Source organism: Anomaloglossus baeobatrachus, chromosome 3 (assembly GCF_048569485.1).
Source record: "Anomaloglossus baeobatrachus isolate aAnoBae1 chromosome 3, aAnoBae1.hap1, whole genome shotgun sequence".
Taxonomy (NCBI): Eukaryota; Metazoa; Chordata; class Amphibia; order Anura; family Aromobatidae; genus Anomaloglossus; species Anomaloglossus baeobatrachus.
The window spans coordinates 503,655,623-503,682,993 of NC_134355.1; the positions used below are offsets into that span (position 1 = coordinate 503,655,623).

Below are 27,371 nucleotides of genomic sequence, written 5' to 3' on the forward strand. Positions count from 1 at the left end.
CTGGCAGAAAAACACCAGTTTACCTTGCCTAAGAGAGCAAAGAGTGTTCTTTAACCACTCCAGTTTTCAGGCCGCTATGACCAAGCCCAGGGCCTGTCCTGACAAGCGCTTCCCAAAGCGTGGTTCTGATGACCGTTTTCCCTTTCCACCTGAGGTGGTCAAGGAGTCGGCTCAGTCCCCAAAGGTAGACCCTCCGGTGTCGAGGCTCGCAGCCCGGACCGTTGTGTCGGTGGCTGATGGCACTTCCCTTAAGGATTCCACTGACCGCCAGATTGACCTTCTGGCCAAATCCGTGTATGAAGCGGCGGGGGCCGCGTTTTCTCCGACTTTTGCAGCAGTGTGGGCTCTCAAGGCCATCTCTGCTTCTCTAGAGGAGATGCATTCCCTCACCAGGGAATCTATGCCCGAAATGGATGCCTTAACTTCCCAAGCTTCGGCCTTTTCATCCTATGCCATGTCTGCCATGCTGGAGGCTTCTCACCGCACTGCGGTGGCTTCGGCTAATTCCCTCGCTGTCCGCAGAATCTTGTGGCTTCGAGAGTGGAAGGCAGATGCTTCTTCAAAGAAGTACCTTGCTGGGCTCCCTTTTGCTGGGTCCCGGCTGTTCGGAGAACAGCTGGATGAAATTAAGGAAGCTACTGGCGGGAAGAGTACTTCCATGCCACAAACCAAAGCCAGGAAACCTGCCTAGGGTAGGAATCAGTCGAGGTTTCGTCCGTTTCGTTACTCCAACTGGTCGTCCTCTAAGCCCTCGGCCTCGTCCGCTAACTCAGCCAAGCACCAGAAATCCAACTGGCGCACAAAAGAGCGTCCACAGAAGACCGCAGGAGCTGCTGCCACTAAGGCAGCCTCCTCGTGACTATCTGGCCGCTCCAGCAACGTCCTTAGTCGGTGGCAGGCTCTCCCACTTTGGCGACGCTTGGTTTCAACACGTCTCCGATCAGTGGGTGAGAGATATCATCTCCCACGGCTACAGGATAGAATTCTCTTCAAGTCCGTCAAACAGATTTTTTCTCTCAACTCCCCCCTGCTCCAAGGCCGCCGCCTTCTCACAGGCCGTGGCAGCCTTACAGGCCAATGGAGTAATTGTACCAGTTCCCGCTCGGGAACGGTTCAGAGGTTTCTACTCAAATCTCTTCCTAGTTCCCAAAAAGGACGGTACCTTCCGGCCCAACCTGGATCTGAAGCTTCTCAACAAGCATGTTCAGGTGCGGCGCTTTCACATGGAGTCTCTGCGATCAGTCATTGCCTCTATGTCCCAAGGGGATTTCCTGGCATCCATCGACATCAGAGATGCCCATCTGCATGTGCCAATTGCAGTGTCACACCAGTGTTGGCTACGTTTTGCAGTAGGAGAAGATCACTTCCAATTCGTGGCTCTCCCCTTCAGGTTGGCCACGGCCCCTCGGGTATTCACCAAGGTCATGGCAGCAGTGATTGCAGTTCTCTACCTCCAGGGGTTGGCAGTGATTTACTTACCTGGACGACCTTCTAGTTAAGGCTTCATCCAGCGCAGACTCTCGCTCACTCTCTCCACTCTAGCTCAATCGGGTGGCTGGCCAACCTGCCCAAATCCACACTGACTCCGACCCAGTCTCTCATGTACCTAGGGATGCAGTTCGAGACCTTGACGGCACTTGTGAAGTTGCCCTTAGTCAAACAGCAGTCCCACCAGCTAGCGGTGCGCTCTCTGCTGAGGCCCCGCCGTTATACCCTCAGGCGTCTGATGCAGGTGCTGGGTCAAATGGTGGCGTCCATGGAGGCTGTTCCCTTTGCCCAGTTCCATCTGCGCCCCCTGCAGCTGGACATTCTCCGCTGTTGGGACAAGCGGCCTTCCTCCTTACACAGGTTAGTGGCTCTCTCGCCACAAACCAGGAGCTCTCTTCAGTGGTGGCTTCGGCCCCTCTCCCTGTTCCAGGGGCGCTCCTTCCTGGCCCCGTCCTGGGTGATTCTCACCACAGATGCCAGTCTATCCGGCTGGGGAGCGGTACATCTCCACCACAGAGCGCAGGGCACTTGGACTCCGTCCGAGTCAGCCCTTTCAATCAATGTGCTGGAAACCAGAGCCGTGCCTCTAGCTCTCCTAGCTTTTCACCACCTGTTGGCGGGCAGGCACATTCGAGTCCAGTCAGACAACGCGACAGCGGTTGCCTACATCAATCACCAAGGCGGGACACGCAGCCGCCTGGCGATGTTGGAAGTACAACGCATCCTTCAATGGGCGGAGGACTCCAAGTCCACCATATCCGCAGTCCACATCCCAGGCGTGGAAAACTGGGAGGCAGATTATCTCAGCCGTCAAACCGTGGACGGTGGCGAGTGGTCCCTGCACCCGGCAGTGTTTCAGTCAATCTGCCGCAAATGGGGCACTCCGGACGTGGACCTAATGGCATTCCGTCACAACAACAAGGTTCCCGTTTACGTGGCTCGCTCCCACGACCCTCAGGCATTCGCCGCGGACGCACTGGTTCAAGACTGGTCCCAGTTTCGTCTGTCCTACGTGTTTCCCCCTCTAGCTCTCTTGCCCAGGGTTCTGCGCAAGATCAGAACGGAGGGCTGTCGAGTCATCCTCATTGCACCGGACTGGCCCAGGCGAGGTTGGGCATCCAGACCTGCTCCATCTCTCCGTAGAGATGCCGTGGCATCTCCCGGACCGTCCAGACCTACTCTCACAAGGTCCGTTTTTCCGCCTTAATTCTGTGGCTCTCAAATTGACGGCGTGGCTCTTGAGTCCTGGATTTTGACGGCTTCTGGTATTCCTCCTGAAGTCATCTCCACTATGACTCGGGGCCGTAAGTCTTCCTCCGCTAAGATCTATCACAGGACTTGGAAAATTTTCCTGTCCTGGTGTCGCTCTACTGACCATTCTCCTTGGCCATTCTCCTTGCCGACCCTACTGTCTTTTCTACAGTCCGGTCTGCAGCTAGGACTGTCCCTCAACTCTCTCAAGGGACAAGTCTCAGCTCTGTCAGTTCTGTTCCAGCGGCGTCTCGCTCGGCTGGCTCAGGTCCGCACCTTCATGCAAGGCGCGTCTCCCATCATTCCGCCTTACCGGTGGCCTTTGGATCCCTGGGACCTTAATTTAGTTCTCACGGTTTTGCAGAAACCCCCCTTTGAGCCTCCTAGGGAGGTCTCTTTGCGTCGTCTTTCACAGAAAGTGGTTTTTCTGGTGGCCATAACTTCCCTCAGAGTTTCTGATTTGGCCGTGCTCTCTTCGGAGTCACCTTTTTTTAGTTTTCTTTGTCGCTCCATTGGGAGACCCAGACAATTGGGTGTATAGCTATGCCTCCGGAGGCCACACAAAGTATTACACTAAAGTGTAAAGCCCCTCCTTTTCTGCCTATACACCCCCCATGCATCACGGGCTCCTCAGTTTTTATGCTTTGTGCGAAGGAGGCTGACATCCACGCATAGCTCCACAGCTTAGTCAGCAGCAGCTGCTGACTATGTCGGATGGAAGAAAAGAGGGCCCATAACAGGGCCCCCAGCATGCTCCCTTCTTACCCCACTTTGTCGGCGGTGTTGTTAAGGTTGAGGTACCCATTGCGGGTACACAGGCAGGAGCCACATGCTGTTTTCCTTCCCCATCCCTTATGGGCTCTGGGTGAAGTGGGATCCTAATCGGTCTCCAGGCACTGGGACCGTGCTCCCTCCGCAGCCCCTGGGGAATCTGCTGGACAGGAGCCGGGTATCGTCAGGGCAAGGCCCTGCTACTAAAGGTACTCTGTGTCCCCGTGGGGACCGCGCATGGAGCGCTTGTGCCATACTCATTCCAGCACTGCTGGGTGTTTTAGTGCGCTGGGGACTACCGAGCGGCCGCGCTTATAACTTTAGTCCCCGGCTTCTGCGGCCTAGTATCGCATATTCCCGCCCACAGGCCTGCCAGTCAGGGGAAGGGCGGGACGCTGCACAGATCGTCAGCGCTGAGGGCTGGAGCATACATTAGTATCCTCCTCCCCCCTCACTCAGTACACTGGGGCACTAGATTCCCGCACTTTCTTGGGCACGCCCACGGTCCCCTCCTCCCCACAGAACGCCGGCAGCCATTCCTGTCAGCGATTCAGACGCTGGAGAGGAGAGACGACACAGGGAGACCCAGGCAGGGAATCTGGTGATCACACAACTGCTCTGAGCGGTCGGTAAGCAGCACCTGTGGTGCTGGCCCCACTGAGTGCCGAAGTGGGTGTATATATATATATATATATATATATATAATATATGCATGTCGTCCGCAAAAAGCAAGGGTGCCAAAGCACAGGCGTACTTTGCAACCTGTACCTCATGTGCAGCTATACTGCCGGCAGGTTCCACTGACCCTCATTGTGTGCAATGCTCGGCCCCTGTGGCACTTACTCAGCCGGAGCCTCTGCTACTGGTGGCCCAGGTGGAACCACCTGCTACCACTGTCCAGGTGACAGGGACGGAGTTTGCAGCTTTTGCTGACAAACTGTCTGAGAGTATGGATAAATGGTCTGCTAAAATACTAGAAGCCTTACAGTCCAGACCGGTGATTCAGGCCCCGGGCACTGTTCAATCTTTGACCCCAGGTCCCCCTCAATTGGAACAGCAAAGTGACCCATAGGTCCCAGGGTGAGGTCTCTGACACGGACCGCAGTCCCAGGCCGCCTAAGCGGGCTCGCTGGGAAATTCCCTCCACCTCATCACACTGTTCAGGGTCTCAGCAGGAGGACTCTCTGGAGGATGAAGCGGAGATAACAGATCAGGATTCTGATCCTGAAACCGCTCTCAACCTAGATACACCTGAAGGTGACGCCGTAGTGAATGACCTTATAGCGACCATCAATCAGGTGTTGGATATTTCTCCCCCAGCTCCTCCAATTGAGGAGTCAGCTTCTCAAGAGAAATTCCGTTTCAGGTTTCCCAAGCGTACATTGAGTACGTTCCTGGATCACTCTGACTTCAGAGAGGCAGTCCAGAAAAACCGAGATTGTCCAGACAAGCGCTTTTCCAAGCGCCTTAAGGATACACGTTATCCCTTCCCCCCTGATGTTGTCAAGGGCTGGACTCAGTGTCCTAAGGTGGATCCTCCAATCTCCAGACTGGCGGCTAGATCCATAGTTGCAGTGGAAGATGGGGCTTCGCTCAAAGATGCCACTGACAGACAGATGGAACTATGGTTGAAATCCATCTATGAAGCTATCGGCGCGTCTTTTGCTCCAGCATTCGCAGCCGTATGGGCACTCCAAGCTATCTCAGCTTGTCAGGCGCAGATTAATACGGTCACACGTACATCTGCCCCGCAGGTGGTGTCATTAACCTCTCAGGCGTCGGCGTTTGCGTCCTACGCCATTAATGCTATCCTGGACTCTGCGAGCCGTACGGCGGTAGCATCCGCCAATTCGTTGGTAGTACGCAGGGCCATGTGGCTACGTGAATGGAAGGCAGACTCTGCTTCCAAAAAGTTCTTAACCGGTTTGCCATTGTCTGGCGACCGCTTGTTTGGTGAGCGATTGGATGAAATCATTAAACAATCCAAGGGAAAGGACTCATCCTTACCCCAGTCCAAACCAAACAGACCTCAACCACGGAAGGTACAATCGAGGTTTCGGTCCTTTTGAACCGCGGGCAGGTCTCAATTCTCCTCGTCCAAAAGGCCTCAGAAAGATCAGAGGAACTCCGATTCATGGCGGTCTAAGTCACGTCCTAAAAAGACCGCCGGAGGAACCGCTCCCAAAGCGGCCTCCTCATGACTTTCGGCCTCCTCAAACCGCATCCTCGGTCGGTGGCAGGCTCTCCCGCTTTTGCGACGCTTGGCTGCCACAGGTAAAAGACCGATGGGTGAGAGACATTTTGTCTCACGGTTACAGGATAGAGTTCAGCTCTCGTCCTCCGACTCGTTTCTTCAGAACATCTCCGCCCCCCGAGAGAGCCGATGCTCTTCTGCAGGCAGTGTGTACTCTGAAGGCGGAAGGAGTGGTAATCCCTGTTCCTCTTCAGCAACGGGGTCACGGTTTTTACTCCAACTTGTTCGTGGTGCCAAAAAAGGACGGATCCTTCCGTCCTGTTCTGGACCTAAAACTGCTCAACAAGCATGTGAAAACCAGGCGGTTCCGGATGGAATCGCTCCGCTCCGTCATCGCCTCAATGTCCCAAGGAGATTTCCTGGCATCAATCGACATCAAAGATGCTTATCTCCACGTACCGATTGCACCAGAGCATCAGCGCTTCCTGCGTTTCGCCATAGGGGACGAACACCTTCAGTTCGTGGCACTGCCTTTCGGCCTGGCGACAGCCCCACGGGTCTTCACCAAGGTCATGGCAACAGTAGTAGCAGTTCTGCACTCTCATGGACACTCGGTGATCCCTTACTTAGACGATCTGCTTGTCAAGGCACCCTCTCAAGGGGCATGCCAACACAGCCTGAACATTGCTCTAGAGACTCTCCAGAGTTTCGGGTGGATCATCAATTTTCCAAAGTCAAATCTGACACCGGCCCAATCACTGACATATCTTGGCATGGAGTTTCATACTCTCTCAGCGATAGTGAAGCTTCCGCTGATCAAACAGCGTTCACTACAGACAGGGGTGCAATCTCTCCTTCAAGGCCAGTCACACCCCCTGAGGCGCCTCATGCACTTCCTAGGGAAGATGGTAGCAGCAATGGAGGCAGTTCCTTTTGCGCAGTTTCATCTGCGCCCACTTCAATGGTACATTCTCCGCAAATGGGACAGGAAGTCGACGTCCCTCGACAGGAACGTCTCCCTTTCGCGGGCAGCCAAGGCTTCCCTTCAGTGGTGGCTTCTCCCCACTTCTCTATCGAAGGGGAAATCCTTCCTGCCCCCATCCTGGGCGGTGGTCACGACGGACGCGAGCCTGTCAGGGTGGGGAGCGGTCTTTCTCCACCACAAGGCTCAGGGTACTTGGACTCAGACAGAGTCCTCCCTTCAGATCAATGTTCTGGAGATAAGGGCAGTGTATCTTGCCCTAAAGGCGTTCCAGCCGTGGCTGGAAGGCAAACAGATCCGAATTCAGTCGGACAACTCCACAGCGGTGGCATACATCAACCACCAAGGCGGGACACGCAGTCGGCAAGCCTTCCAGGAAGTCCGGCGGATTCTACTGTGGGTGGAAGCCACAGCCTCCACCATATCCGCAGTTCACATCCCGGGCGTAGAAAACTGGGAAGCAGACTCTCAGTCGCCAGGGAATGGACGCAGGGGAATGGTCCCTTCACCCGGACGTGTTTCAGGAGATCTGTTGCCGCTGGGGGATGCCGGACGTCGATCTCATGGCGTCTCGGCACAACAACAAGGTCCCGACATTCATGGCACGGTCTCAAGATCACAGAGCTCTGGCGGCAGACGCCTTAGTTCAGGATTGGTCGCAGTTTCAACTCCCTTATGTGTTTCCTCCTCTGGCACTGTTGCCCAGAGTGTTACGCAAGATCAGGGCCGACTGCCGCCGCGCCATCCTCGTCGCTCCAGACTGGCCGAGGAGGTCGTGGTACCCGGATCTATGGCATCTCACGGTCGGCCAACCGTGGGCACTACCAGACCGACCAGACTTGCTGTCTCAAGGGCCATTTTTCCATCTGAATTCTGCGGCCCTCAACCTGACTGTGTGGCCATTGAGTCCTGGATCCTAGCGTCTTCAGGGTTATCTCAAGAGGTCATTGCCACTATGAGACAGGCTAGGAAACCAACGTCCGCCAAGATCTACCACAGGACGTGGAAGATATTCCTGTCGTGGTGCTCTGCTCAGGGTTTTTCTCCCTGGCCATTTGCCTTGCCCACTTTTCTGTCCTTCCTTCAATCCGGATTGGAAAAGGGTTTGTCGCTCGGCTCCCTTAAGGGACAAGTCTCTGCGCTCTGTGTTTTTTCAGAAGCGCCTAGCCAGACTTCCACAGGTACGCACGTTCCTGCAGGGGGTTTGTCACATCGTCCCTCCTTACAAGCGTCCGTTAGAACCCTGGGATCTGAACAGGGTGCTGATGGCTCTTCAGAAACCACCGTTCGAGCCAATGAGGGATATTTCTCTCTCACGCCTTTCGCAGAAAGTGGTCTTCCTAGTAGCAGTCACTTCACTTCGGAGAGTGTCTGAGCTAGCAGCGTTGTCGTGCAAAGCCCCTTTCCTGGTGTTTCACCAGGACAAGGTGGTTCTGCGTCCGGTTCCGGAATTTCTCCCTAAGGTGGTATCCCCCTTTCATCTCAATCAGGATATCTCCTTACCCTCTTTTTGTCCTCATCCAGTTCACCAATGTGAAAAGGATTTGCACTTGTTAGATCTGGTGAGAGCACTCAGATTCTACATTTCTCGTACGGCGCCCCTGCGCCGCTCGGATGCACTCTTTGTCCTTGTCGCTGGCCAGCGTAAAGGGTCACAAGCTTCCAAATCGACCCTGGCTCGGTGGATCAAGGAACCAATTCTCGAAGCTTATCGTTCCTCGGGGCTTCCGGTTCCCTCAGGGCTGAAGGCCCATTCTACCAGGGCCGTGGGGGCGTCCTGGGCCTTGCGGCACCAGGCTACGGCTCAGCAGGTGTGTCAGGCGGCTACCTGGTCGAGCCTGCACACTTTCACGAAACACTATCAGGTGCATACCTATGCTTCGGCAGATGCCAGCCTAGGTAGGAGAGTCCTTCAGGCGGCGGTTGCCCACCTGTAGGACGGAGCAGTTTACGGCTCTATTATGAGGTATTATTTACCCACCCAGGGACTGCTTTTGGACGTCCCAATTGTCTGGGTCTCCCAATGGAGCGACAAAGAAGGGAATTTTGTTTACTTACCGTAAATTCCTTTTCTTCTAGCTCCAATTGGGAGACCCAGCACCCGCCCCTGTTCCCTTCGGGCTGTTGTTCTTTGTGTACACATGTTGTTCATGTTGAATGGTTTCAGTTCTCCGATATTCCTTCGGATTGAATTTACTTTAAACCAATTTATAATATTTTCCTCCTTCTTGCTTTTGCACCAAAACTGAGGAGCCCGTGATGCACGGGGGGTGTATAGGCAGAAGGGGAGGGGCTTTACACTTTAGTGTAATACTTTGTGTGGCCTCCGGAGGCATAGCTATACACCCAATTGTCTGGGTCTCCCAATTGGAGCTAGAAGAAAAGGAATTTACGGTAAGTAAACAAAATTCCCTTCTTTCATCAAGACAAGGTGGTTCTCCGTCCGACTCTGGACTTTCTTCCTAAGGTGGTCTCGCCTTTCCACCTTAACCAGGACATTACCCTACCTTCCTTTTGTCCGGCTCCTGTTCATCGCTTTGAAAAAGCGCTGCATACTCTGGATCTGGTGCCTGCGCTCCGGATCTATGTGTCTCGCACCGCTGCTCTTAAACGGTGCACTTCTCTTTTTGTGCTAACCACAGGTCGGCGCAAGGGCCTCTCTGCTTCTAAGCCGACCTTGGCCCGTTGGATTAGATCGACCATTTTGGACGCCTACCAGAGTTCTCGGGTGCCTCCCCCGCCGGGGATCAAGGCACATTCGACCAGAGCTGTTGGTGCCTCTTGGGCTTTCAGGCACCAGGCTACGGCTCAACAAGTCTGTCAGGCTGCCACTTGGACTAGCCTGCATACCTTTTCGAAGCACTACCAAGTGCATGCTCATGCTTCGGCAGATGCGAGCTTGGGCAGACACATCCTTCCGGCGGCTGTCGCCCATTTGTGAAGTTAGGTTCTGCCTACTTCTTGCCTTTTTTCGGTTTATTTCCCACCCAGGGACTGCTTTGGAACGTCCCATGGTCTGGGTCTCCCAAAGGAACGATAAAGAAAAAGAGAATTTTGTTTACTTACCGTAAATTCTTTTTCTTATAGTTCCGTATTGGGAGACCCAGCACCCTCCCTGTTGCCTGTTGGCAATTTTCTTGTTCCGCGTGTTATCACCGGCTGTTGTCGTGGACAGAGTCTCCGGTTGTTCCGGCTTTTGCTCTGTTCTACTTGTGGGTGGCTATTCTCCTTCAGCTTTTGCACTAAACTGGCTGGGTCTGCTCACCAGGGGGTGTATAAGCTCAGGGGGAGGAGCTACACTTTTAGTGTAGTACTTTGTGTCCTCCGGAGGCAGAAGCTAAACACCCATGGTCTGGGTCTCCCAATACGGAACTATAAGAAAAAGAATTTACGGTAAGTAAACAAAATTCTATTTTTCTAAGTGCAATCACGGGCCACAGAGAACGGAGCCCGTATTGCACTTGGACAACCCACGTGTGCCGTAATTCACGGCACACGGAGGGACATGTGCGTGTTTTACACGCCAGTGAAAAACGTCAGTGTTTTTCACTGACGTGTGAAACTGGCCTAAGGCAGTGTTGTTGTATTAATGTACCAATTGCTATCTTCCCTAGTTCCCTGTGCTTCGTCAGTCCCCTTTGTCCCATTTGACTGCTCCTTCTTCTTTTTTTTTTTTTTTGAGAGCTCCTACAATCCTCCTCCTTTGGGGTAGTGCTCTTTCGATCAATGCAAGACCATAGAGCCTCGGATATATACATATATTTAAAATAACTTAATGCATCTGTCTCCACAGGCCTGGAAAAGATTGAACAGCTCCAGAGTCATGAGAATGAAGATATCTACAAACTGGCCTTTGAAATAATTGACCAGTTTTTCTCATCAGATGATGTAAGTACCTGTAGTGCCTTTCCTTGATTGAGTTTCTGCGCCAAAAAACTCAATGTGAACATACCCAATCTGGAAACTGACTTTTTTGAGCAGAAACTCCATTATATCCTCCTCATCTGTAAAATATTTTGAGGATGTTTTAATATGAAGCACAGTATGGCTTGCTACATAATCAGAATCACGGTCACTACAGAAATCACCAGGCTTAGCACAGTGATCAATTGCAGTTTCAGGTCTGCCGCATATACACTTGTTTACATATTTTTCATTTTAAAATTTGGTTCAAACAAAACAAATTGTTAACAGTAAAATTTAACAACAATTAGTCAAATTACAATCTAAAGTTAAATTAACATTCAATTTTTGAAATAGAAAAAGTGGAGCACGGGAAAGGGGGAAAACAAAAAAAAAAGGGGGGGGGGGGGGAGGGAAAGACTATAGGATTAAAGAAAAAGGTAAGCTAGAGTTAGAGTTTTGGCTGAAAATTTAAACTGAATCTCTTACCACATAAATTGCTAAACGTAACTATTAGAATAAAAAAAGACGGAGAATATAAATCATTTTCTTTGTCGCTCCATTGGGAGACCCAGACAACTGGGTGTATAGCTACTGCCTCCGGAGGCAGTAGCTATACACCCAATTGTCTTGGTCTCCCAATAGGAGCTAGAAGAAAAGGAATTTACGGTAAGTAAACAAAATTCCCTTCTTTACAGCTAGTAGCTCCTCTAACTCAAGGATTTAATATAATAAGATTGGGATTGAACTTCTTTGACCAAAGGTTCCATCTCACCGAGTAATTATCATATAATCTATCTTTCAAAGCAAACTTAAATTCGTAAAGATTGTGAGAGGAAATTCTTTATTACTTCATGTATAGATGGAATATTAGTATTTCTCCAGTTGGCAGCGAGGAGATTTTTAATCACTTGTATGATATGACAGGAAATATGTCTATAATTTTAAGTTAAGTTCATCCCGATTTGATAGCAGAACTAATTCCGCAGAGAGACTAATTTCAGATGAGGTTACACTATGGAGGAGAATTTCTGTATCTCTCCACAATTCCTTCAGTTTTGGACAACTCCAAAAAAAATATGACTGGTAGTACCTCTCTCTCCACATTCTCTCCAACATAAATCAGAATTATGAGAAGAGAATCTATGTAGTTTTGTGGGGTATAGTAAAGCTCAACCAGAATCTTATAATAAGATTCTTGTATGGATATACAGGTAGACATCGAGTATGTATAGGTTAATGCAGATTTCCATTTGTTAGATTGAAATGTCGTATTCAGTTCTTTTTCGCAAAATTACGTATATTTCAATTTCTTAAAGTGTAGTCATCATTAAAAATTGAATATGTTACTGGTATTCCATAAACCTATGTTTAATGGGTTTTTTAGTAAGTCTATGACTTATGATCATCTATGATGAAGGTGGGTAATTTTTTTTTGATGTTTCTTGCAGAAACTCCCATATAAGAGTCCATTTATATTTCTCTGATATTGGTAGATTGTATTTTATAAGTAATATGTCAAAAGGAATAATATCTTTATTACTTACAATCTTGTCAAGGAAAAGTACCCCATATACACTTGTATCATGTAAACCTGCAACTTCCAGTATGTTCTTAACAATAATAGTGGGAGTTATTTTTACACCATAGAGACAGTTAGCATGTGATTGGTTGGAATCTCACAGGCTGTCACACAGGGTGGGGCACGGTCTGACTGCAACCAATCAGACTAAACGACTGCCAGTGGGCGGGAGAAGCAGTGAATATGTATGAGAGTTAATTATTGGACCTGAAAGGAGTGGGACAGCTGCGCTGGAGACTCGATAAGTATAAGGCTATATGTGCGCACTCAGCGTTTTTCGGGTTTGTTTTTTTTTTTTTTTGGACTAAAACTGCATGACTTTGCTTCCCCAGCAAAGTCTGAGTTTTCATTTTTATTGTCCGCACACAGCTTTTATTTTTAGCTGTGTTTTTGTGCTAAAAAAAATAAATGGTCATTTCAATTCTTTCCTGCGTTTTTATACTGCGTTTTTCACCCATGCAATGCATTGGAAAAACAGTGATCAAAAACTCAGCCCGAATCTCAACGCATGCATTTTTACTGCTGCGTTTTTGTGCGTTTTTGTTTTTTTTTTTTTTTTGCGGCCAAAAATGCAGCGTTTTTGAGGAATGCAAAAATGCCATAGTACGCACATAGCCTTATTCTACTGTTACAGCCCCCTAGCTCTTTCTACCTCCATTTTATAGCACAATGTTTGGGTCCCCATAGACGTATATGGGGTTTGGCTTCCAGGCAGATATTTGGGCACAAGTCTGGTCCTGAACTGGATTTTTTTTTTTTTTTTTTTGCAGGTTAGCTGCGGGATTCCAGCGAAATAGCTGCGGAAAACTTGCGGACATTCATGCGACTTACCTGCGGAAGTCCCGGCCGGGACATCTGCAGGAATAATTGACGTGCAGTTGTGTGGCTGCAAGACATCCGCACTTACCGCAGCATGCACACACACTCCCCATGTCCCATAGGATAACATGGAGAGTATCTGTTCTTGCTAAAACCTGCACATTTATCTAGAAAATCCAGATATATCTGCTGGTTTTCCGTGGCAAAATCCGCAGGTGCGAGCTCCCTTGGGCACATAGCCTAATTGGATTTTCCACACCTGTGACAGTACCCTTTTATTTTCTTAAACTGGCTCATTCCATGCTTGACTCAGATGGTGTAGTATAGATTAAATAAATATAGGAAAACTGGTGGTAAAGATATTGGTATATTTTTTTTTATATTGCCAAACCTGTATATATTTGTCACACTAAATGGAGTACCTATCTTGCTCTTTAGGCTATGTGTCCATGGAAGTTTGTACCTGCGGATATATCCGTAGGTACATCCGCAGGTTTCCCGCAGCTGCTCACCGGAATCCGCAGCTATTTTTAGCTGCGGTAGTACAGCAAAATAGCGGCAATTACGTGCGGCTGCGGGACATCGCAGCCACACGTATCCATAGCATGGACACAGACACTCCCCCATGTCCCACAGGATAACATGGGGAGTGTCTGTGCATGCTGAAACCTGCGGATTTATCTGGAAAATCCAGAAAATCCGCTGATTTTCCTCAGATAAACCCGCAGGTTTAATCTCCTGTGGGCACATAGCCTGTAACCACTAAAGAGTGTACAGAGGCTCCGCCTTTTAAAGCTGTATGTTCCTGTCCTTGGGGGCACATCCTTCCTCCATGGTGCTGTTGCATCAGGTTTTTTTTGTTAACCATTTTCTTTGACCCATATAAAGAAATGCCAAGGTTAAATAAACTGCATAATACACCATTTTGAGGCATTTGCGGTGAATAAAACTAGCTTTATTAGCACACCTAATCTGCACCCTGGCCCCAAAATAAACGCTGCAAACTTTTTGAACTCCACTCTTACTGCCACGAGAGCAGGTTTTGGTGCAGAAAAAAATGCATAAAAAAACCTGTCACCACAGCAGTATAGTTTGTCAATTTAGGAAGCCACTTACAATGCAGGTTTTTTTGAGGGGGGGGGGTGTTATTTTTCCTTGCAATCTAACCACTGATCCAATGCTGTATATGATGTAACCCTGATAGAATTGTTAATTTGACAGTATATCTTAAAGTTTCTTTTGAAGCTACTGTAATAAGCTCGCCCGCTCTTTACAATGTCCTAGAAGGGTTCTGTCCTTTGTGCTTGATTTACAGATTATAATTTGATATTGTAAAGTGTGTGTAGGTTTCTATTCTGGCAGGACTTGGGCATTATTTTTGATGGTGTCAACTGCCCCCATATTCTGAACATTTGTATGATTGTTAGATAATTGAAACATGCCTCGTAAACATGCACATGTTCATACTATGATGGTGTTTGTCTTCTTCCATAGATTGATGAAGATTCTAGCCTTGTTCCTGAGACCATACAAGGTGGAACGTTCAACTTCAATTCAGCTGCCAATGTACCAGCAGAAGGGTTCCAGTTTTAGGAAGAATGGTTGGAAGTTAGGTACAGTGCAGCACTGAAAACTGGTTTGATCCATCAAGCTTGGCTCATGGGATCTGCTGCTGCATTAAATCGGAGACAGAAATGTGCGGACTTCATTTGGATGACAGTAAAGACCAAATGATGTCAAGATGGCGAGTGGGTGCGAATGAGAATGAGTGGCAAATGTAATGAAAACTTCACACCGAATGCTTATATAGGTTGTGCAGAGGAAAAAGGCTACAGGTCAAAGATCTTCAGTGCCTGAGAGCGATCATTGATCTAACAGAGCAAATGAGGAAACGCAGTGCTGTCGTCATCATCAAGCCTTGTAAGCAAAAAATAAAGAAAAACCTATGGGTAGGATGCCCACACAAGTCCAAGGAGAAAAAGCCCAGGCCTTGCTAAGACGCTCCGTATGAATGGACAGCACTGGATGAATGTCTGGACACCTTGTCGTGGAGCCAGGCTCATTTTACTAACGTGAGGCAATTCACTCATGAAGCAGACTTTCAGTCCAGGAGTGGCGTGTGTACGAGAGTATGGGTGTGGTGCTGTATGTGAACGCATGCAAGCTTGAATCGCCTTCAGGGGGTCGATCCTAAAACCTAGAAAACAATAAGTTCTTAAGTGTTACCTTACACTGGACGTGAAAACAAAGACCGCTTATAGCAGCAGATTTTGGTTTACTCCTGCAGCCTGTGTGCTTTGTTTTTTTTTTTGTTTGTTTTTTTTTTTGTTTTTTTTTCGTTTCACTTTACTTTTTTTTTTTATTTAGTTTCTAACTTGTATGGCTTGTATATTTTAAGTTGCTTAGAAAATAAGGAGATTGAAGAAGGCAACCCTGTGCATCTGCACCAGATAAATGTTTGATGTTATGAAAACTGTTCCATATCATCAAAGCTGATTTGTGTACCAAAAAGGACATGCATGAAAAGTCGTATTCTCCCTTTCCATCTTCTGTTTCTCCCCAGTATGAGATGCCATACAGAAAGAAGCTAATCCACCCAATCCTTTCATTTTCATGAATATATTTGCATGTGGCAGCAAACAGCATAGTTTATTTTTTAGATACATTTTGTTGAGTCCTGTACAGATGTTTCAGTTGTGGTAGACACTGTGCCGTGTTCAATCCTGTTAGTTATCAAACATTTGTTTTCTATGAAAATGATATGGACACTTCGAAAACGATACTTGGTGCATTTGTACTGCTACATTCAGATTACTAGGAGGTATGATTACATGTAAAAATGGATTCATGGTTTCAACACCTATTATGCCTAAGCCCTTCCATTGAGTCTTTTTATCTATAGATGTAGGCAGCCATGAACAATCTATTTTGAGCCACTTTAGGGAGATAACTTTGTATTTTTTAAGACTTGCATTGATCGTATTCTGCAAGTGACTTTTAATTGGAAGACTGCCTCGATGGGAGGTAATGCACACTAAATTAAAAGCTACAGGGATTTCTAGAAATCGCAGAACTCTTTATAAGGTGGCTCATTGTAGGAAATGCTGTGCCTTCCCTTTGAGCACAAGTGTTGCATGAACAACAAGTTGCTATAAGATGTACGACCATAGCCACCATTAGCATCAATATCTTCTTTTGTGTTAAAGATAACTGGTAAAACACTGTAGAATGGATACAGATTATTTTGTGAATCTTACTTTGTTGGATTAGAGTATTTTTGCAGCATTCCTTGTCATCTGAAATATGGTTACAGTATACTTCTAGGAACAGAATATAACTAGCTTGTAAACTTATTACTGTAGAAGACAAGCTAGACTGTCATGGGAAATAAAGAGTAATCCTTAAGACACAACTCATTGCTTTGTCTTATTTTTTTATTTTTTGCTTTTTTTTTTTTCTTTTTCTCCTCATTCTGAGTTTAGACAAATTGTAGAACCTATGATAAAGGTGCAGGATGTGCTAGGGTCTGCCTGTGTAATGAAACGGGTGCTATGTATTGTGCAACTTCAACGCTTCTAATATTTTGGAGTGGGTTTTCTTTTGCATGTAAGCGTCATCACCATTTAGATTTTGTATACTTGCATAGCTCCCTTTGTAGAGAAATATCTGCTATTTTAAGTCCATGGAAGAAGGTAGAAAACACATTTCTAATACATCTAGATCTGGGGTGTAACACGTGGATTTCCATATTAATTAGCTGCAGTCATGCGGTCTTTTGAACTAGGTCTGAAGAGGGATATTTTGTTAAATGTATAGCACATTCTCAAATTTTACACTGGTCATCTTATGGCAGAAAAAAAATATATATATATCTTATATTTGCCCAAAAGAGATGATCGTTCTCAGAAGCACATCATCCTGTGCAAACACAACTTGGGCTGCCAAGAACGATGGCAGGCTATGCGCATTGAATAGTCAATTACAGATAAATCTGTGCACATCTGAAGCGTGGTTCACCTGTGTAAACAGGCTTAGGCCTTGTGCGCACACTGCGTTTTTACCACGGGGACCAACTTGTGAAAAATCCGTGGCAAAAACGCGGGTGCGGTTCTTACCGTGGGTGCGGGATTCTTTCAGAGGGTCCATTTTTTTTTTTTCTTAAGAAAATGGCACTTTCTAGTGCGCACATAGCCTAAACTGCTTAATGGCTAACGAGTAGCTAGTAGCTAAGGACCATTATAAGATGCAAATATACCACTTGGGGAAATGTGTTGAATTCAGTGGTGTCCAGTCTAGCACTGAATTGTGGGAATGTAAGGGCTGAGAGCTCTGCCCAGTTCTTAAGACCATGTGGTCAACACTGCAGTACAGGCCACTGGATAAGTTTGGTCTGCATACATACTTTTGACTCCTAGACAACCCATTCATTTGTTGTACTCTAAGGCTATGTGCGCACTTTTCGTCGAGGTAGTTGCAGTTCTAAACTCATCCTCTGGCAGAAATTGTCTTTGTCAAATTTGGTTGTGACCACAAAAACGCTGCAATTACGCTTACATTTTTACCGCGTTTTAGCTGCGTTTTTTACTGCAATTTACAAGCTTTTTCATTGCTTAAAGTCAGATGCGTTTTGAATACAAATACACTGCTAAATAAAGTTTAAATATTCAAACACTATGGAAAAAAATGGGAAAAAATGTTAACATATATCATATTTTAAATTGTGCCCAAAATAGCTAATTTTATGAAAATTATAACTGTTATAATTATGCATAAAATGACGTTAAATTTTGGTTTTGCAATAATTTAATTGTCGGACTGTATAATAAGGGAATAACATGTCCCTTTACACAGTCAAAAACGCATGCATTTATTTTGCCAAAAAAGCATGTAAAATGCTGGGATTTTGATTTAGGATGCGTTTTGAAAGTTCTTATTGACTCTAATGTTAGCAAAACGCTGCCAAAATTGCAAAAACAATTGACATGTTGCTTCTTTAAACGCTGAGTTTTTCAAATTTTCTGCAACTAAAACACTGCGTTTTTAACAGCATTGTGCGCACAAGAAATCTCAATTTCCTATTGACTGTTTGAAAATCAAAACGCATGCATTTTTGCATTTAAACGCTGCAGTTTAAAACGCTGCGGAAATGCATGAAAAAACGCAAAGTGCACACATGGCCTTAGAGCATAAAGGACAAGTATTCCATCTTTGTAAGCCATGCTGTAGATCCACAGCGTGATATTACTTCAATACCACAGAGGGGGTTTCTTTTCCCTCTCTCCTGTTTGTAAAAAAAAAAATTCCAAATTCTAGAGCAAATGCAATTGACTACCCTTTCAGTTCTGGGTAGGGGGGTACATTTATAGATGGCTGTTCACAAAATTGCTTTATTTGACGTCCTAGCTATTTGTAGAGGTTTATAAGTTTTCGCCCTTGGTCTGCTTGTATATGATTCCTGACTGATGTGTGCATATCTAGCTTGCAAATATGTTACGATCCAGCTTGGTTCACACTTCCTGCACTCACTCACATTGTGTGACCAAGCCTTAACATGGTGATGGTCTCCACGCTAAATGTTGCGTTGCAATCATACAGTATTTGATTCTCCTAACTATATATAACTATTAATTACTGAATCATTAGGGGTTCAATAGTAACTGAGCTGTTTGTTTTTTTTTGTCAAGCGTGAAAAGTTGTGAAGGCTTGCAAATCACTATTAGGGGGATTTCTTTTATTCCTGTAAATATATAGTATGCGTGTACTTGCCTTTCAAAGCCCTGCTTTTCCACTATATGTGCCTGTATTCAGCTGTATTGATATTAGAACATCTTCATTTGAAGTACAGATGATGGTAGTGAAGGGGTCTGCACCTATTTATCACTAACTCTGGGAATAAGTTGCTGCAGGAGTTTGTGTTCACCAGCACAACACTCATAGGAGGGAACAGAACTAACTCCTTTCACTGCCATCATCTGTACTCCAGATGAGTACATTCTGATATCCATGCAGCTGTAGGCAGGTAAAAAATAAACACCTGGGGAAAAAGCAAGGGTTTGGAAACCCCCCCATACATCAGGAATGAAGACAAATACACTCAGAAAGTGATTTGAAAGTTTCCTAACTTTCTATTTGACAGTAATTCAAAGATATATATATATATATATATATATATATATATATATATATATATATATATATATATATATATATATATATATATATATATATATATATATATATATATATATATATATATATATATATATATTTTTAAAATATATATATATATATATATATATATTTTTAAAATGAGCCTTGTGTGTTCCAGATTCTACCTTTTTGTGCCATGATGATAAACATGTCTATGCATGGTGCGTCCAAGGAAACTGCTAAACCCATTAGCAGCGCACAGGAAAGGTATCACACAGGGCAGATTTGCTGAGATCTTAAATGGAACTGACTTCCAGTCCCAAATATATCAATTTGGATTGTTTCTACAGTGCCCTGTGGATTCCTACTTATCCCGTTTGGATGGAACAGTTGTAAAATTTTCTGAAACTTGTCTGCATTGTTGGAATCTACCCTGGCAAAGTGTGCACTGATAGTCTATAGCAATCAGGATGCCAGAAGCTGTAGTTTTCCAATATTGGGCATTCTGCAGGGTGCTGATCCCTGATCTAGTAATCTAGTACAACCCCTTCAAGATAGACTTCCTATAGTGAGGGGATGTCTTGTACATAGAGCAGTTACTGTTCTGTCATTTCTGAATTTTAGTTCAATACTTCTAGTTCAGGTAATTTTTCATAAGCATTCATATATGTGAATATGTAAATAGGTAAGTGGGCAGCATTATATAGGAGGGGGCTGACATTCAGTAGATACAAGCGGCAGTCTAGTCATCCAAGATGGAAATATTTAATTGTATTTCCTAATTATAACCACAACTTATCATTTTTTTTATTTTTACAAAGACTAAGGCTTGTTACTGTGGAAGATTAAGGTGGAGAGACTTTTTCCATAGTTTTGAGCCTTTGTTTCTTCTGGGGCAAAGGAGAGGGACAGTTTATCTAGTTAGCCCTGCAGCATGTGACCAGAAACATTGGCAAAATAGATCAATTATTTTCTTTGGGGTGTGGCAGAGTTAAACCCATACATTTATGCCACTTTTATTTTATTTATTTTTTTCTCTTTCACATCCAATTGCCCTTAGACCCATTTTAAGTCTTGCAGATTGCTAGACTCCCAATAAAACTTTCTGTAACAAGGTTACCAAAAATTAAGTTTTGGTTTAGTGTCATGTTACTGAAACTGGATTGCCAAAAATAAGAAAAAAAAAAGTGTGCCCTATATGTGAGACACGTTCCTATTGTGAAGTATTATGATTTGAACATTTTTTTCTATCTAGACATGTAAAAAATTAATTTGGGGTATGTGAAGCTCAGGCTTCGATTACCACAATCTAATCTTCTATCGAGTCTCATGTCAGAAAGTATTGCTTACACAAACGTCATAAATGACAATCTCTTATTAAAGGGGTTATCCACTTCTGGAACAACACTTCCTGTTCTGGGGCTGTTACTGTGCTGTTGGTAACCCGTGGTTCAAGGCTCACGTAACATTGTGACATCACGTGAGCCCCAAAGCCAATTGCTGAAAACCACGCCTTTGGCTCATCTGAACCAAATCAACAGGAAGGGATTCTGTGGCTGCCACTCACTTCCTGTTAGTTTATTTATAATGGTCCAGAGATAGAAGCGAGTGGTGGTTGGTTGCAGGGCTTGTGTGACATTACAATGTCACGTGAGCCCCCAAACCGCGCTTACTAACAGTGCTGGATTGGCACCATAATGGGAGATGAATACACGGTCTTTTATTTTAACTGGGGGAAACAAGTGGCATCAGAAAGGGTTGTCCTAGACAACCCCTTTATAGGAGCATTCTCTTTACACTAACATTTGCACAAATTTAGTAGAAAAAAAAAAGTTAGAATGTCACTATCAATATACTTGCCAATCTGATATCCAGCGCTGTTCTGCTACTTCCATAAGTGATTCAGACTCTCCGGATTACACTGCACAATGTAACTCAGAAGTGGTTTTTACACTGCAAGTCTACGGAGCGTTAGTATAAGGCTTCATAGACTTATAAGAGATTTCCAACTTGTGCATGGGCAAGGTTCACACAACCATATTTTCAGACCAAGTTCATATATTATATTATATGTAATGTCATGTACTAGTTTCTTCTGTAAATCGGATGAGACTTGACCATTGAAGTCTATAGGTGCTCCCGAAAAAAATATGTCTTGCATCTATGTTGTAAGCATAGATAGCAATTTTATGACCGGAAACTAAATGGTCTTGTAAATTAATGATTGCTGCTGTAAAAAAACAAACAAACTGCACACTGATTACAAATGAGAGGGGAAAAGGGGGGGGGGGGGAGAAATCAAGTCATTTGGATAAAACTGATATATGAACATGCGAACCTAATGATGGAGTGAGTGTGATCCGTATAGTCCAAAGAGTTGTGACGTTACAAAAGAGGAACAAAGCAACGCTGGATACTGAAGACTACAGTGATCGTTGAGTATATTACCATACTGACGTACACTACACCAACATTTACACAGGTTTAGGGGGCACATAATTAATTTGAGGCTTTAACCAAAAGGAAACATATCTTGGATGGTTGATAGATTTGAACACCTGAGTAATTGCTTCTGAGTTGTCAGCTGAGACATTTACTTCCAGGCGGTGTAGATTTATGTAATTGGTACTAGAGTGGAGATTGTAAGATGATTTTACAGTTTAGATGCAATTCTAGTTAGTGTTCAGTAGATGAAATCTATATATTTGTATACATAGAAGTAAGAGACAACAACTTTGTCCCAATGTTATTCCCATAGGTCCCCCCACTTCAATTTGTAACATTGAACATATAGGGGTATCTGTTAGCATATTATAGTATGTATGAGATCCCAGTGTGCCTCTGGAAGTCCGGGCATCTAAAATATTTTTGGATGATTTACTTTTTCACCCTATTTTACCACTTTAATCTATGTATATTTATTTGCATGGACATTGCAACATTAATATGTGGCATGCTGATGAAACAAGCATACTTGTGAAGGCTGTCTTGCTTAAAGCAGAGTATAACGTGTATAGTTGCTGTATCTGGTAAACTTGGTCTTGTCCACTGGCCATATTATTAAAGTCTCAAATTATTGAAAATCCAATTAACCAGATGTTTTCCTTTTGACTTATTTGACAGTGGAATTAATATTACAAACCTTTCCCATTAATGTGAGTTTAAAATGGCAAAAAATAAAGAATTTATTTAGCCAACACAGAACTGTCTGCAAAAATGTATTTTGTTTTTCTTGCATTACATCTGATCAAATGACAAAAGCAAAATTAGCAAATACCCTATCGGTAACGCAACAGTAATACATGTAAATAACAGTGTACTTAGCTTAGACTATTTTAATCAAAGGAGCATAAAAGCGATCCCAATGTGACAAAGTGTACCCAAACTCTTATAGTTCTACTCTCGGTCTATCAGCAGGTCTCTAAATAGCCTGTGGCAATCCGCATGCCAGGAGGTGTAGTTTTTCCATCTGTTGGATGTTTGCTTCCAGAAGTTTGTCCCTTGCGAATATGGCCAGGAGAACTTTTGTCGGTAAAGCTTGGGCTGGGGACATGGACATATCCGCTGAATCCGCACGTCTGTTCTTTGCTGTTCCATACAGTCAGCCTGTTTTGTCCTCTAAGTACATTTTTTTAATTCCTCAATGAGAACAAAAGAATCCAATTTTCTAGGCTCTTTAAGCTTAGGGATATTCCTAGAAATTATAAACTCCTCTATTTCCTTTAGAGTTTCAACAAAAAAAGATGCACATCATTCAGGGGAAACAGTCCAAAAACGTTAAAGCAGGTAATGTCAACCAATGATGCCAGGCCTACCACAATTCCTGTGAGCGCAAGATTATCTATCTTTTGCTTCTCATTGATTAAGAACCTGTTCAGATTCTAAGGTCTTCTCCATAAATCAGTGAGGAACAACCACCAGATTGGTTTCTTCTGAACCTAGGCAACAAGCTGGTCATACTCTTCTCTGTAAAGCTTCATACAAAAAAAAGAGTTGTAGAATGAGTTCCTCCTTCACAAAGGTTCCAAGACCTATATTGAAGAATTTTTTTCTATTAAAACCAGAAGGAAAATTTTAGAATAGTCCTGATCTCACCTTCTTCAACAATAGTCTTCTGAAATGAAAATTCAAAATTGAGACAATACATTCTTTGACTGTAGTCTATTGTACCGTGAGACAATTGAATCCCATAAACCGATGGGCATTCCCACCATATATGTAACAGATCCAGCTGCATTGCCACACTGCCAGATGGTCTAAAACTGGGAAGGAATGTTCTAAGAGTTTTCCCCGTTTCCACTAATGCTTGTATCCTAGAGAAAATCAAGAGGAAGAAGACATTTCTTGCAAGAATGCCACGCTAGCCCAGGAGGGCATGGTTCACACTATTGACTCTTATAAGAAGACAATCCTGGAACTCGCAGTCTAACAAGACCTTGTGTCCCCAGTATGGCTTTCTGCATCTAAACCTAGCCAGGCTGCAATTGACAGCATGGAAGGTGAAAGGTGGTTTCTGATGGACTCTTAACAGACTACTATATCAGAAGATGTCAGCCCCCAGGAAACTTAGCACAAATAGTGCATGGCTGCGTGTGTAAAATCTTTTCTGCATGATGCTGTTCCCATTTGTTTTGTGTTTTTTTGTTTTATAACTGAAGTGGCAGACATGCTTCAATTTTTTTCCAACATGGCTTAAACAAAGGTCTAAGTTTGAATACTTGAAAGTATTACTTCACAGCAGTTAACTATTATTTAGGTGGAAAGTTCTCTTCACACCCCCTAATATATAATTTTTTTTTTTTTTTTTTTTAAAGGCAGTAGCTGAGCTTAGGCCAAGCTTCTCCACCCAAGCCCTCCCCTTCCCACCCCTTCTCCCCTACTTAGTTTTCTTCTGGGACTTTACTTTTTTCGTATCTCATTCCTTTTGAACCTTGAATTTAGCTGACCTAAAATTTCTCTTGGAAAACTTTTTGGTCATAGTCACTTTGAGAAGAATCAGTGACATTAAAGCTTTTTCTTGTCACAGGTCTTATTTAAAAGGACCAACCACCAGGATTTTGCTCTATAAAGTAAAGGCAGTGCCATACTATCACTAGGATGCTGAATCCAAGCATACCTTTTGTTAAAAGATCAGATGCTTGGTTGTTGAAATATCTGTAATCAAAGTTACAGCAATGTACTGCACCTTTTGATTGTCGTGTGCATCGGTGTGGGCCTTTGTGGGTTGAGTCCTTGCTGTAAAGTCCTCCTTGAGCATCCTCAAGAGCAGCAATGATGGCATGGCATGATATTTAAATCAAGAACAGGGGGCACGCGATAGACTATGCAGGAGGAGGACTTTACAGCAAGGACCCGACCCACAGAGGCCTGCCCTGATGCACACGCCAAAGTGCAGTGCATTTCTGTAACTTTGATTACAAATATTTTAGCAACCAAGCATTCAATATTTCAACAAAAGGTATGATTAGATTCCGCATCCTAGTGCCAGTATGACACTACCTTTACTTCATATACCAAAATCCTGGTGGGTGGATTCCTTTAAAGATTATGGAAGATGGTATAATCTGGAAAGCTATGCTAGGTTTCTTCTACTATATTCATCAAGAGACTGTGTTACCGGAATTTCCTTCAGAGAGCATTAATGATCCTCTACATCAGGGGTGGGGAACCTTTTTTTTTCTGCCGGGGGCCATTTGGAAATTTTTACCAACCTTCTGGGGCTGCACAAAATTATCAATGTTTAAAAGATCCTGATATATTTGGTGAAACAATTAATTGACTCACCCCTACTGTGGCGGCCGGAGCTGTGATGTTTGGTGATACTAATCATGTTTCTTCTCATAGCTGCTTTTTCAGGTTTGTCTCGGTTTGGAGCAGTCCTCTCTTTGTGATAATAAGATTGGTAAATCATATACATCACATAACAGACGCTGTATATACACATCACAGGAGATGCTGGAGGTACATATATCACATAGGAGACACTGGGACTACTGTATATACATCACTGGGGATACATCACACAAGCGACTGGGGACATGTAAATGCCTCCAGCCCCTCCTGTGATGTATATGCCCCCAGCATCTCCAATCTGATGTGTAAGTCACAGGAGACAAGGGGGGGCATACACATCACAGGAGGCGCAGGGGGCATGCACACCCCAAGGGGTTAGGGGGCACAGACATCACACGGGGGGGGGCGCACACAGGACTGAGGTAGCCGTGACATCAGCGAGGGGGGAGGGCGACAACACAAACTTGGGGTGATACACAGCATTGGGGGTTGCACGCAACTCTGGGGGCGAGTGTATAGAGAACTGGGGTGAGGGGCACAAAGCAGCAGAGGGTGGGTGCTGGACACAGCAGCACTGGACACACAGCATTGGAGGGCAGAGGGGCGGGCACACACAGCTGGAAGCTGTGAGGTTGCTGTGGGATGGAAGCGCAGAGCGCTAAACCCGTCCACAAAGTAAGTCCTGATTGTGATGACATGGACTCTCATGGGTTAAAGTTTCTTAAAATTCAGCCAGGCAGGATGATAGATTGTTTATAGACGGGGGATAAGTCCCTCATTGTTTTTACAAGACTCTTCTTGACTCATGTAATTGTGTTGGCCACTGAAGCCCAGACACCCAGATAACTCAATTATGCAAAGTTCTCATTGTATTGTAGTTGTGTATTGCTAATGTGATTAGCTTAGTAGCCATTGTCTAGTCGGTGACTCCCAGACTATATGTATACCCTCAGTCTTTCTGGAGACATCATTTGGATGAACATTGTCCATGCAGCTTGAGATTCATCCAATGGGAGAGGCGCTCTTGTCCAACCAATCGATGAGGACGTACTGTATCTAAGTGGAAGGCTGGGGCTATAAAAGGGATTTCTTTAAGCCACCAGGTTGTTGATGGATGTTGATGGATCCAGTCTAAGCTTTTCGGAGCTGACTAGAGGATCAGGATATCTTATGGCTTCAATCTAGGGACTCCGGTTCCGGTTGGAGACCATATCCACAGCCTAGGGATTTTGACTCCGGCTGCCAGGATTGTAACATCATACCAGGACTACCTAAGGAGGACACTCAGGTTGGGACAGTTCAGTCACCTGCTACAGACTTTGCAGACCTCACACAGCTTCCTAAATCTGGCGCTATTCCTTTCTAGGTGGGTGCCCGCCAAAAGCGGGGTGCTGCTGGATTGGAGTAAGCGGCCCTGGAACCTCTGAGGCATGGACATTCTAAATCCCTGGTGAGCCAGCGGAAGGGTGAGACTGTTGCCTGTTACATTTGTGTTTTGCTGGTTATGTGTTATATGCCGTTAATTGTTTGGGGATCCAATAAAGTCTATTGTGGTTCCCTCACCCTGTGTTGTCTGAGTAGTGTTACGCCCACGGTTAAGGAGGCCGGCGTTCAGTTGGGATGAGCCCTGAGCCACGCTGTCTTTCTAAAGGCGGCGGGTTTTAGCGGATGAGAGCACCCACTGAGCCCCGTGTCTCCACACTGATCACGTTGGCCCTGGCTGGCGGGAGAACACATTGGTGCGCACAAGCAACGCATGTGTGGATTTAATGGGCCGGCGGCCTGAAAGACCGCAGTGACGGCACGAGCACTGCCACCCCAGGGAATGTGCCCGGGGTCTGCAGAAAAGGTCATGGCAGGCCACGGGCTGGAGGTTCCCCACCCCTGCTCTACATCTTTTGAACGTCAAGCGATCTGTTCTAATAAATCTTAAGAAATTCTGAAGCTTTATTCATTCAACACTAAGGAAGCCATAAGGGTGCCAAGCAAGCAAAGCCTCCCTCTCTAATTGTATAAAATCCAGCATCAAATTTTGTTACAATGCTCAGTGTTTGGATTCTCCCCTGTAGGGGAAGGTCTATTTTATTACAGCTGCAGCATGATCAAGGTATTTAATTTGCAAAGCGGCAACATGGATCTCCTCTTGCACATTCATCAAGAATTACGGATTGGAGATGACTGCCTCAGAAAGTGCAACTTTTGGCAGACAGTTATTGCAAAAGTAGTTACCTAAAAAATGTGCCCTCCCTAATATTGCTTAGAAAGTCCCATTGCTGTGCTCCCAAAGGACGATCCAGAGTATGGAAATTTGCTAATGTGAAATTTCTGTTTCCTAGAGTCCAGAGGCAGCACAAGTAACGCCGCCTAATAAATTGATCTTCCTTTCTCGTCTTTTCATTGGGGGACACAGACAGTGGGTATTATGATGTCTCCAGGGA

At 45.1% G+C, this 27,371-nt stretch overlaps 1 protein-coding gene across 2 annotated transcripts in view; it reads left to right on the top strand.

Moving 5' to 3' along the window:
- KPNA4 (karyopherin subunit alpha 4) overlaps positions 1-16,402 on the top strand; it is a 74,600-nt gene extending 58,198 nt beyond the window's left edge. For both annotated transcript variants that reach the window (XM_075340666.1, XM_075340667.1), the window contains exons 16-17: positions 10,480-10,574; positions 14,485-16,402. In XM_075340666.1, the coding sequence (XP_075196781.1) occupies positions 10,480-10,574; positions 14,485-14,583 (194 nt within the window). In that variant the 3' untranslated portion in view covers positions 14,584-16,402. The remainder of the gene's footprint in view (positions 1-10,479; positions 10,575-14,484) is intronic.
- The last annotated feature ends 10,969 nt before the right edge of the window (positions 16,403-27,371 follow it).